At 42.6% G+C, this 12906-nt stretch overlaps 1 protein-coding gene and 1 pseudogene across 10 annotated transcripts in view; both read left to right on the top strand.

The window, feature by feature from the left end:
• LOC139557483 (rap1 GTPase-activating protein 1-like) overlaps positions 1-3175 on the top strand; it is a 129735-nt gene extending 126560 nt beyond the window's left edge. For all 10 annotated transcript variants that reach the window (XM_071372368.1, XM_071372361.1, XM_071372364.1 and 7 more), the window contains 3 exons: positions 3-114; positions 432-511; positions 1134-3175. In XM_071372368.1, the coding sequence (XP_071228469.1) occupies positions 3-114; positions 432-511; positions 1134-1232 (291 nt within the window). In that variant the 3' untranslated portion in view covers positions 1233-3175. The remainder of the gene's footprint in view (positions 1-2; positions 115-431; positions 512-1133) is intronic.
• A 258-nt stretch (positions 3176-3433) lies between these two features.
• Positions 3434-12586, top strand: LOC139556860 (small ribosomal subunit protein mS38-like; annotated as a pseudogene).
• Positions 12587-12906: the final 320 nt, after the last annotated feature.

Raw genomic sequence — 12906 nt, 5'->3', positions numbered from 1 at the left:
AGGAGAGCCTGTCATCATCGGGGACGCCGCACAAGCAGGACTCGTTAACCTACAGCACATGGCTAGAGGACAGTATGAGCAGCACAAGCACCACCAGCCGAGGCAGCTCGCCAGGTGAGAAGGGAAGCCTGGGGGGCTAGGAGGCTAGGAGGCTAGGGAGCTAGGGGGAGAATGTAGACGTACACAAAAGAGGGCATAAGGTACATATGAGTCTAGAAGTCAGTTACTGTTGCTTGCCAGGTTGTTATTGTAAAAGGGGGTTGGTTAAATAAAGGTCATACCAAAATAAATACAACATTTGGCAGTTTGATGATGTAGATATGTCTGATTTATAGGCGTATTGAGTCAGAGAAGGCCATATACTGTACATTTCTCCCAGTACAACCTGGTCCAGGATCATAACTGTTGAGGTCATGTGTTTTATTATCCAGGTCCTGGTCAACTTGATGGGGGTAAAGGGTCAGAGATCCGCATTAAACTGGACCGGCCAAAAGATAGTCAGTCCTCATCGGTGAGACATCATCCATACCGTACTGGGTCTAAGCCTCAAAGGGCTAGGGGTCTACAGCTCTTCCTCTGTCTAATACAATAGTTCAGATTGTACAGTTTGAAATTCCTTGCTCACTGTAAATAGATGTGTGCTCTCTGCCTTTGCATGAATTTTTATTATATTCTATTAAGTGAACATTGGTATTGTAACTTCAGATGTTTTCAGATGTTGTACTTCTGCTGCTGCTGTATTCTCATTACTGTGGTCATGTGATAACTGTTGTAGTTGTTGTGTAACTCCTTCTTGCTCTCTATGCATCTCTGTCTGTGTACCCTTCCTGTCCAGAACTGTTAGCCTGGTTATTTCCTGGGTGTCCATCTGCATCTTATTTCCTGTGTCCATCTGTCTCTCTCCGAATGGGGATCTATAATGGATGAATGATTTAGAAAGCGGTGGACTCCATTATACAGTATATACTGTAACTACTGGACATGTATTTCCTCATAAGTGTTTTAGAACTCCTCAAAAGAACACACAAATCCTGCCCTGCTTATCCACTTATAATACTGTAGCCTCATTTGCATCTCATTTTGTCATGCCAACTTTAAGTAAGAGTCTTGTCTTGTGTCTCCTGTCCCTAAAGCATTCCCATAAGACACCATCCTTCTGGGAGATGAGACGAGCACAGGCTTTCGCCGTAACCAAGGACGACGATGAGGATGAGGAGGTGGACCCTGGATAGTCTGCTGGTCAGTGAGGCCAGACCACCCCTTCCCAGAAGCCCCGGCGGTGGCGTTGGTGGTGGCGTCTCATACCAGGAGAGGAAGTCAAACACAGAGGGGCCAACTTTTGCACAGTGTCGTGTCGTTCTGCTCACTCCCTCGCCTCTCTGTCTGTATACACATCTTCTGCCTGGTTTTGTGTAAATAGGTGTATTTGTCTCAGTGAACAAATGGTACCTTTGGTTCAGTTTTGTTGACGCCTACTGTATGTAGACACGTGGATCACACGGTAGCTACAGCGACATTGAACTCTGCCAGAGACTTTGGGAGGGGCATGTTGGTATAGTCACATGGATTGTACAGTATAGTGACAGTAGCACTGCCTGAAAAAATCTATTAATTGAACCGATTTCATTCCAAATACCAAATATCCAACAACAAATATGTGTGATTTTTGAATTGTAGGTTATGTTGAATACAGTTGAATGTGTTAGTGATTTTACAGGTAAAGTGATTGTAATTTGTCTATTAGCCATAGCTTTAACTGTACAGCCAAACAGTTGCTTTGACAGTGAATATTTTCTTCTCAATATACAATAGCTGGGATATTGTCATCACAATATACAATGTACTTCAAGCCTCACCTGCTCATACTGTAAATGAAAATGAAGATAGATATGTAACAAGACAGAATGGACATAGCCTTAAAGTTTTTCTATACCTTCATTATTCATTTCTACAATTATCAACATGGCCAGAAGCAGCCAGTAATTGGACAATGCCTGGTTTCAGATTACATGTATATGGGGAAGTTCTGTTTTATGTTCCACACTGTTTTTGCACACAGGATGCTCATTGCTAACTGGTACCTATTTATTATTGTGAACCACCATACATTTGTATCATTGTAAGCTAACAGGCAATTTTAGCTTTGTTCTTTCTGTCCTCAGAAACAGCTCTCTGTTATGTTGTGTATCAAGCAGGTTACTGAGGTCAGGTATGTAGAAATGTGTTGATGACTACAAGGGTAATTCATAACTGTATTGGATAATCTACTGTATTAGTCCATCCAATCAGCTTGTCTGCCGATCTACAGTTCTCTACATAACAAATCCTGCAGCTTAAGTGTTGCCATCAGTACCGTCGAAGAAAAACATGTTTGTATTTATTTATTTGGTTTTATTTGGGGATGAGATGGGGCACCACTGTTTGCCTATTATTATACAGTATATTTCACTGTTTTATAAAAATTCTTAGGCTGTTGATAGATTGATAATGTACAGAGATGAATACTTCAGTTTGTGCCTGTTATATAGAGTATAGTCCTACCCACCATAGAACCTCAGATGACACTACATGCCAGATCTACTGTAGCCCAACAATTACATTTCTTTAAGTGGAAATCATGATTGTGTCATACAGTTAGTTATACATTATACATACAACCCTGTTTATTCTATTGAGTACGGCCACATTTTCACATTGTGTGCCATGTTTTTATTACTGGTGCCCTTAGCTTTCAAGTACAATTTGAAAATAAGTTTTAAAAGAAACAAAAACTAGCCCACACTGTCTGCTCAATAAAAGGTAAAAAGCGAACTATAAAGTAACTTGTGGTTGCCTTATGTGTGAAAAATGGCAACATAGAACAAAAAAGGCTGAATGTAGAACAGGCATTGATTGAACAGATACTGTATATGTCTATCTAACTAAAATTGCCCTGATAGCTTTTATATTCAATTGCCTTTTGGATATTATTTCATTCTTATATCTATAGTTTGTGAATAATGCTACTGTACACATTCACCTCTTGCCCTAGATCCCTGTTTAGAGATGACTTAAAGAACGATGCAATTCATCATTTGGTATTTCCTCCCAAGGTTTATCCTAACTACAACAGGCTTCCACAAGCCATCATAACACTTGTGACAGTTAAACAATAAATCGTTTGTAGCCTACTGTATACCTCTTTATCGTTTTCTCTGTACTGAATGAAACCATTGAAGGAATGTCCCATAAATAAGTTATTTGATGTGGATAACCACCACCAGTCTCTAAAAGTAGAGCCCTCTAGAAGTGGAGGCTCCTCTACTCCTCTACTCCTCTCCTCTTACATGCTATAACTGTGCCACATGGACCAGAGCAGCATAATAATGAATGTTCCTTCAAATCGCCACAGGGATTTTAATTTCAGCTGTTCAGAAAGATAGGCTACATCATCATGGTTCAGAAGAGGGTGAGTAAAGATAGAAACGTAAAGAGAGGTGGAGTGTGAGCAGTAGTTACGTAGTGTGCGTAAAATAACACATGCGCAGAACGTGATCCGGATTCTTAGCTTTGAGAAAAGGGTTTCCGTAGCGGCGGTGCGTGAGCGAAAACTCTGTATTCGTAGCCACGGCCTAATTATTGAGTCAGTAACTTATCATCAAGGGGGCGAGGAATGGTATCAATGTGTGAAAATGACTGCGACAGATGCATTACGTCTTGCAGAGTTTGATGTAGTGAGTGAGTGCATCATGCTTTCTGTTGCCTGTACAGCAAAGCCACAGATTTACATAGGAAAACTAAACTAAATGTCCCTTCCCACGGCACCATCAACATTGTTTCAACGTAATTTGTAAACGTATCGTGACATGAATCTATGAAATTTAAACCCCAGGATTATGTCATCATGGTAACCAATTTTCTGCATAGACAAACCTTGTATAAAATATGTTGAATTTGTACCTTTGAAACAATGTCAGTAGGCTGGGCAGCACCTCCTACAGGAGAATTGATCTATATACAGCTACACCTTTGGTCTCTCAACCTTGGTTTTAACTAATCCCCTGCTTAGCTTTAGATATTTACCACTGACTACTACCAATGTGCTATGGTGAGAATGATTATTGAGAGGTCTCTACTTAAAATTGTTATAGATTGACTGTTGCTATTAAAGTAATTTCAATGTATGTGTTTAACAGAGCAAATCAAATGTTACCATACTTTATGAAACATACTGTATATCATCATTAATACTTTTTACGTCTATATAGCTTATGAGATGTCATTAACAGTTATTGTTTCAATTCAACCCAGGATTCACCTAAAAATAGACAATACATATAGGCCTAGGGTTTTAAGCTTTGTTGATTTCAAATTGAATCTACAAGTTAATAATTAATATGTTGGATTCACATCTAAACCAAAAATATAAGTTAAAGAATAGGACTAAATCAAATAAAACTTTGTTTAAAGTGCATTTAAAGTTTGATTTGATTTAGTCATATTCTTGAACTAACGTTTTTGGTTGAGATGGAGACGTGAATCCAACATATCAATGATTGATTTGTGGACAAACTGGAATTAAAGCCAGACTAAGTCAGTGGCACAGATGGAACTATCCAAGCAGAATATGCATCTCCTTCAAATGTTGATGTTTGATTGTGTTGGCAACCAAACACAATTCAATATCACTTTTGCAATAGAGTAAATAGGTATGTTTCATTTTTTTATGCCAATTTGTACACTGAGTGTACAACACATTAGGAACTTTTCTAATATTGAGCTGCGCCCCCTTTTCCCCTTTAGAACAGCCTCAATTCGTCGGGGCATGGACTCTACAAGGTGTCAAAAGCGTTCCAGAGGGATGCTGGCCCATGTTGACTCCAATGCTTCCCACAGTTGTGTCAAGTTGGATGGTTGTCCTTTGGGTGGTGGACCATTCTTGATACACATGGGAAACTGCTGAGTGTGAAAAACCCACAAGCGTTGGTTGCCGTTCTTGACACAAACTGGTGCGCCTGGCAGCTACTACCATACCCCGTTCAAAGGCACCTAAATATTTTGTCTTGCCCATTCATGTCTCAAGGCTTAAAAATTCTTCTTTATCCTGTCTCGTCCCCTTCATCTACACTGATTGAAGTGGATTGAACAAGTGACATCAATAAGGGAGCATAGCTTTCACCTGGATTCATCTGGTCCATCTTTGTCATGTGTTCATAATGTTTTGTATGCTCAGTGGAAGTCCCCCAATGCAAATCTAAGTCTAATACATTCAAAGTGCGATTTCAACAGATTTATACTTTTATTGTGTCAAACTAACTAATTATTGTCTTTCGTAGAATGTATATAGCAACATTCCGACCTTGTTTAGCATTATCTAGTCCAAATATGTCATGATTCCACTATTGGTATCCGGTTTATGGACTTTTAATGGGGGACTTTTATTTTAAAGGCGAACTGTAAATTCCATTACTGTGACAAATCTTATTGTGGCTAGCTTCCACTCCACCTATGGATATTTTTTCTATAGAGGTAGATACACCTCATTCCCTTGTTTGCTGAATGCAGTAATACCATATAAGAAGAAGAAAAAGCAAGCAGCAGCAGTAGAAGATGATGATGAAGATGAAGTCACTTGGTTGTCATTAGTTACCACAGCCACAAAGTCATAAACCCTGCCTATTTTTACAATTTATCTATCTTAAATGTGTTTTTAAACCTGACCCCTAACCTTAAATTAAGACCAAAAAGCACATCTTAGTTTTTATGATGTATAGCCAATTTCGACTTGTGTTGGTGGTAGCTAGCTAGTGGAAACCAAGTGGCTCGGGGTTGACCGGAAGTCTTTTTCTGGAGTAACATAAAAAAATGAAAATCTATGCTAATGTTAGCTACACTTGTAGCTATTGCCAAGTAAGTAATTGGGAATCAATTAGTTCAATTGTCGATTCAATCATGTGTCGTTAGTAAACGTCATACTTGAAATACTGTTTGGGGATTATTTCATCATAATCTGAGTGTTCAGAGTAGCGTAAACTAGCTAGCTAGCAAAGCAGCTACCATTCAAGGAAATCAACAGGATCTCTATGGTAGCTGTCAGCTAAGCTAATGTTAGATAGCAGCTGGCTAGTTACCAGGTAACTGCCTGAAGTGTGAACTATGGGCCAGCAATACAGTTAGTTATAGGCAATGCCTACTCATAATTGTTTAAAATCACACAATGCACACCGATGATGTCATTGGAAACACTTATTTCCTCTATCTTTTGTAGTACAAAACAATTTTCACATACGTTGATGTTGTGGTGGTGCTGGACATGATGAATATGAAGTTGAAAATGTGTGAAATTTCCCTTTAATATTGCAGGTTTTACATCTGACATGACTGTTGTTATCTAACATTTTTCCTTTGGGTACCGCATGCACTGGAACAACATACTCACTCATTCATTCCTGATGACTTCACTTGAATAGTCATAGATATGTTTATCTCAAGGGTGGCCCCTCACCTAAGTCTGCTTTGCAGAGGAACTGGTAAGTGTGTCAAGACATGTCAGATCTATAGCTAACCTAAAATGTGGCACTATCACTTGAAAACAGTAAATTAATACAATTCTGTTTATTCTCATTCAATGCTCAGGTGCACTAGACTCCAGGACAGTCATTGAGTGATTCTTTTCTGCCTGTCTTTCCTACTCGTTGCTCTTCTCTATATGTAAAACCCAAACACTATGAGACAGCAGCAGACAACACACAGCCTCCCCAACACTGGAGCCAGAGCTGGAAGAGTTCCTCATCCCTCGTAATCCATCAGTGTCCCCACATAAGAGCTGGCTCTACCTGCACTACTCCCTCCCCTTCTAGTGGCTCCTCTGCCACTGGAGGACACCAAGGTACTGCCCCCGTTAATTAAGAGGCCCTCTCCTGGAGGAGGGTGAAGGCTCAGTAACTAAGTAGCTCAGAATCTCCGCTGTAAGAACGTGCTGGAGATCCGGCGGCGGAAGATGAACAGGCACAAGTACAAGAAGCTGCTGAAACGCACCAAGTTCCCGAGGAGGAGAGTGTTGGATGGCAGGAGGGAAAATAATCAGGTCAGTGTTTTGGCTGGAGATGGGAGGAAGAATGTTGTGCTCTTAGTTGTTATTGTTATGAGTATGAACTCTTAACTGCACAGCTCTCTAAGTTTACCTCAGTAATAATGTTCCCAACGCATTCAGACGTTGAGACCAATCCAAGATGGCTTAGCAGTTCAGACGTCATTTCTGTTTCGTATTGTCGTGTCCTGTATATATATATATTTACACCTTTCTTCGCATATCTTTTATATATTTTATTATCCAAGAACTCAACTACAAAAGCTTTCCTGCAAAAGCTTTCCTGCAACCCGCTTCACCAATTACAAAAAAGTATTATTTACCTCAAATCTGAAAATCCACCGTGGAAGCTAGCCAGGGGCTAATTCAGAAGCTAGCCAGAAAGCTAACCAGAAGCTATCCGATAGCTAGCCAGAAGCTAATCTGTAGCTGCCCAGAAATTAGCCGGTCTGCTGGCTAGCGTTGGTGTCTCAGCTGCCCACGTTTTGTGGTCATCAGCTATTCCTTTAGCTCGATAATCTACCGGCACTTTTGTGCAACGCGACTCGGACCGGAGCATTCCGGGACTTTTTTTTCTCTCAGTTTCCCCGGATTTCAGCCGCAGGCTCTGGACATTTGCAGCTAGCTAGCTGCAAACCGTGTGACTATTGGCTTACGTCGATCCCGGAGCAAACTCAAATCATTCCGGAGCTAGCCAGCTGAGGAGTTCCATCAGCCATTCCTGGGCTACAGTCACCTATCCGGACCCGTTTTTTTTTTTTGTTGTTGTTGCTGCAGATACGGAGCCCCGCCGGGCCTTCACGACTGACTGCCGACGTTATCTGCCCGAGGGAGTTATCCAACTGGCACCTCCGTCCCGACGTTACCTGAACGCTCATCTGGGGCCCGCTAACCGTTAGCTGTCTTACCGGCTGCTATCTGAATAAGTATATCGGACAATTATTATTATTATTATTATTTTTTTTATTTTTTCTTGGGTCACTATATCTATTTTGCCAATTTGGATTGATCCCCTCTACCACACGGAACCCCACTAACCTACCGACGGAAATGCACGAGGTATCTACAAATAGACTTCCATACTATGCTATCTCGCTACCGATAGCCATCTACCCGGCCAGCTGTCTGGATCGCCGTGACCCCAACCAACCTCTACTCACTGGACCCTTATTGATCACTCGATTAAGCATGCCTCTCCTTAATGTAAATATGCCTTGTCCATTGCTGTTCTGGTTAGTGTTTATTGGCTTATTTCACTGTAGAGCCTCTAGCCCTGCTCACTATACCATATCCAACCTCACAGTTCCACCACCCACATATGCGATGACATCACCTGGTTTCAATGATGTTTCTAGAGACAATATCTCTCTCATCATCACTCAATACCTAGGTTTACCTCCACTGTATTCACATCCTACCATACCTTTGTCTGTACATTATTCCTTTAAGCTATTTTATTGTCCCCAGAAACTTCCTTTTACTCTCTGCTCTAGAAGTTCTAGACGACCAATTCTCATAGCTTTTAGCCGTACCCTTATCCTACTCCTCCTCTGTTCCTCTGGTGATGTAGAGGTGAATCCAGGCCCTGCAGTACCTAGCTCCACTCCTATTCCCCAGGCGCTCTCTTTTGATGACTTCTGTAACCGTAATAGCCTTGGCTTCATGCATGTTAACATTAGAAGCCTCCTCCCTAAGTTTGTTTTGTTCACTGCTTTAGCACACTCTGCCAACCCGGATGTTTTAGCCGTGTCTGAATCCTGGCTTAGAAAGACCACCAAAAATTCTGACATTTTCATCCCCAACTACAAGATTTTCAGACAAGATAGAACGGCCAAAGGGGGCGGTGTTGCAATCTATTGCAAAGATTGCCTGCAGAGTTCTGTTTTACTATCCAGGTCTGTTCCCAAACAATTTGAACTTCTACTTTTAAAAATCCACCTCTCTAAAAACAAGTCTCTCACCGTTGCCGCCTGCTATAGACCACCCTCTGCCCCCAGCTGTGCTCTGGACACTATATGTGAACTGATTGCCCCCCATCTATCTTCAGAGCTCGTGCTGCTAGGCGACCTAAATTTTAACATGCTTAACACCCCAGCCACCCTACAATCTAAGCTTGATGCCCTCAATCTCACACAAATTATCAATGAACCTACCAGGTACCACCCCAATTCCGTAAACACGGGTACCCTCATAGATATCATCCTAACAAACTTGCCCTCCAAATACACCTCTGCTGTTTTCAACCAAGATCTCAGCGATCACTGCCTCATTGCCTGCATCCGTAATGGGTCAGCGGTCAAACGACCTCCACTCATCACTGTCAAACGCTCCCTGAAACACTTCAGCGAGCAGGCCTTTCTAATCGACCTGGCCGAGGTATCCTGGAAGGATATTGATCTCATCCCGTCAGTAGAGGATGCCTGGACATTTTTTAAAAATGCCTTCCTCACCATCTTGAATAAGCATGCCCCATTCAAGAAATTTAGAACCAGGAACAGATATAGCCCTTGGTTCTCTCCTGACCTGACTGCCCTTAACCAACAGAAAAACATCCTATGGCGTTCTGCATTAGCATCGAACAGCCCCCGTGATATGCAACTTTTCAGGGAAGCTAGAAACCAGTATACACAGGCAGTTAGAAAAGCCAAGGCTAGCTTTTTCAAGCAGAAATTTGCTTCCTGCAACACAAATTCAAAAAAGTTCTGGGACACTGTAAAGTCCATGGAGAATAAGAACACCTCCTCCCAGCTTCCAACTGCTCTGAAGATAGGAAACACTGTCACCACCGACAAATCCACTATAATTGAGAATTTCAATAAGCATTTTTCTACGGCTGGCCATGCTTTCCACCTGGCTACCCCTACCCCGGACAACAGCACTGCCCTCCCCTCTGCTACTCGCCCAAGCCTTCCCCATTTCTCTTTCTCCCAAATACAGTCAGCTGATGTTCTAAAAGAGCTGCCAAATCTGGACCCTTACAAATCAGCCGGGCTAGATAATCTGGACCCTTTCTTTCTAAAACTATCTGCTGAAATTGTTGCCACCCCTATTACTAGCCTTTTCAACCTCTCTTTCGTGTCGTCTGAGATTCCCAAAGATTGGAAAGCAGCTGCGGTTATCCCCCTCTTCAAAGGGGGGGACACTCTTGACCCTAACAGCTACAGACCTATATCTATCCTACCCTGCCTTTCTAAGGTCTTCGAAAGCCAAGTCAACAAACAGATTACCGACCATTTCGAATCCCACCATACCTTCTCCGCTATGCAATCTGGTTTCAGAGCTGGTCATGGGTGCACCTCAGCCACGCTCAAGGTCATAAACGATATCTTAACCGCCATCGATAGGAAACAATACTGTGCAGCCGTATTCATTGACCTGGCCAAGGCTTTTGACTCTGTCAATCACCACATCCTCATCGGCAGACTCGACAGCCTTGGTTTCTCTAATGATTGCCTCGCCTGGTTCACCAACTACTTCTCTGATCGAGTTCAGTGTGTCAAATCGGAGGGTCTGTTGTCCGGGCCTCTGGCAGTCTCCATGGGGGTGCCACAGGGTTCAATTCTTGGACCGACTCTCTTCTCTGTATACATCAATGATGTCGCTCTTGCTGCTGGTGATTCTCTGATCCACCTCTACGCAGACGACACTATTCTGTATACTTCTGGCCCTTCTTTTGACACCGTGTTAACAACCCTCCAGGCGAGCTTCAATGCCATACAACTCTCCTTCCGTGGCCTCCAATTGCTCTTAAATACAAGTAAAACTAAATGCATGCTCTTCAACCGATCGCTGCCTGCACCTGCCCGCCTGTCCAACATCACTACTCTGGACGGCTCTGACTTAGAATATGTGGACAACTACAAATACCTAGGTGTCTGGTTAGACTGTAAACTCTCCTTCCAGACTCACATCAAACATCTCCAATCCAAAGTTAAATCTAGAATTGGCTTCCTATTCCGCAACAAAGCATCCTTCACTCATGCTGCCAAACATACCCTTGTAAAACTGACCATCCTACCAATCCTCGACTTCGGTGATGTCATTTACAAAATAGCCTCCAAAACCCTACTCAATAAATTGGATGCAGTCTATCACAGTGCCATCCGTTTTGTCACCAAAGCCCCATATACTACCCACCACTGCGACCTGTACACTCTCGTTGGCTGGCCCTCGCTTCATACTCGTCGCCAAACCCACTGGTTCCAGGTCATCTACAAGACCCTGCTAGGTAAAGTCCCCCCTTATCTCAGCTCGCTGGTCACCATAGCAACACCTACCTGTAGCACGCGCTCCAGCAGGTTTATCTCTCTGGTCACCCCCAAATCCAATTCTTCCTTTGGCCGCCTCTCCTTCCAGTTCTCTGCTGCCAATGACTGGAACGAACTACAAAAATCTCTGAAACTGGAAACACTTATCTCCCTCACTAGCTTTAAGCACCAGCTGTCAGAGCAGCTCATAGATTACTGCACCTGTACATAGCCCATCTATAATTTAGCCCAAACAACTACCTCTTTACCTACTGTATTTATTTATTTATTTTGCTCCTTTGCACCCCATTATTTCTGTCTCTACTTTGCGCTTTCTTCCACTGCAAACCAACCATTCCAGTGTTTTTAGTTTTTATTTTACTTGCTGTGTTGTATTTACTTCGCCACCATGGCCTTTTTATATTTTTATTTATTTATACATATATTTGTTTGCCTTCACCTCCCTTATCTCACCTCACTTGCTCACATTGTATATAGACTTATTTTTTTTTCACTGTATCATTGACTATATGTTTGTTTTACTCCATGTGTAACTATGTGTTGTTGTATGTGTCGAACTGCTTTGCTTTATCTTGGCCAGGTCGCAATTGTAAATGAGAACGTGTTCTCAATTTGCCTACCTGGTTAAATAAAGGTTAAATAAAAAAATAAAAAATAAAAAAAACATATTATGAACAGACCTGTTTACTGTATTATTATAGCCATTATGAGATCTCTAACAGTGACTGTGTCCTTGTATCCAGAAACACTTTGAGATGGATCTTCAGAGGATCTGGATGCGAGCTGGACTGAAGAAATCCCCAGAGGGATGGAATACACAGAGGATCTGGATGCGAGCTGGACTGAAGAAATCCCCAGAGGGATGGAATACACAGAGGATCTGGATGCGAGCTGGACTGAAGAAATCCCCAGAGGGATGGAATACACAGAGGATCTGGATGCGAGCTGGACTGAAGAAATCCCCAGAGGGATGGAATACACAGAGGATCTGGATGCGAGCTGGACGGAAGAAATCCCCAGGGATGGAATACACAGAGGATCTGGATGCGAGCTGGACTGAAGAAATCCCCAGAGGGATGGAATACACAGAGGATCTGGATGCGAGCTGGACTGAAGAAATCCCCAGGGATGGAATACACAGAGGATCTGGATGCGAGCTGGACTGAAGAAATCCCCAGAGGGATGGAATACACAGAGGATCTGGATGCGAGCTGGACTGAAGAAATCCCCAGGGATGGAATACACAGAGGATCTGGATGCGAGCTGGACTGAAGAAATCCCCAGAGGGATGGAATACACAGAGGATCTGGATGCGAGCTGGACTGAAGAAATCCCCAGAGGGATGGAATACACAGAGAATCTGGATGCGAGCTGGACTGAAGAAATCCCCAGAGGGATGGAATACACAGAGGATCTTCAACAAACAATCCAAAGTCTCAGAGAGATTGAAGAGTACAGACTGAACGTCTGTACTCTTCTGGCACGCTGCTGACTGACAGGAAACACATGCTTCTCATCAGCCTGCTCTCCTCTCTGCTACTTGAAATAAGACATTAGTGATGTGGACAT

This window comes from Salvelinus alpinus, chromosome 28, assembly GCF_045679555.1.
Source record: "Salvelinus alpinus chromosome 28, SLU_Salpinus.1, whole genome shotgun sequence".
Classification (NCBI taxonomy): Eukaryota; Metazoa; Chordata; class Actinopteri; order Salmoniformes; family Salmonidae; genus Salvelinus; species Salvelinus alpinus.
This window is presented reverse-complemented; position numbering and strand designations above follow the sequence as displayed.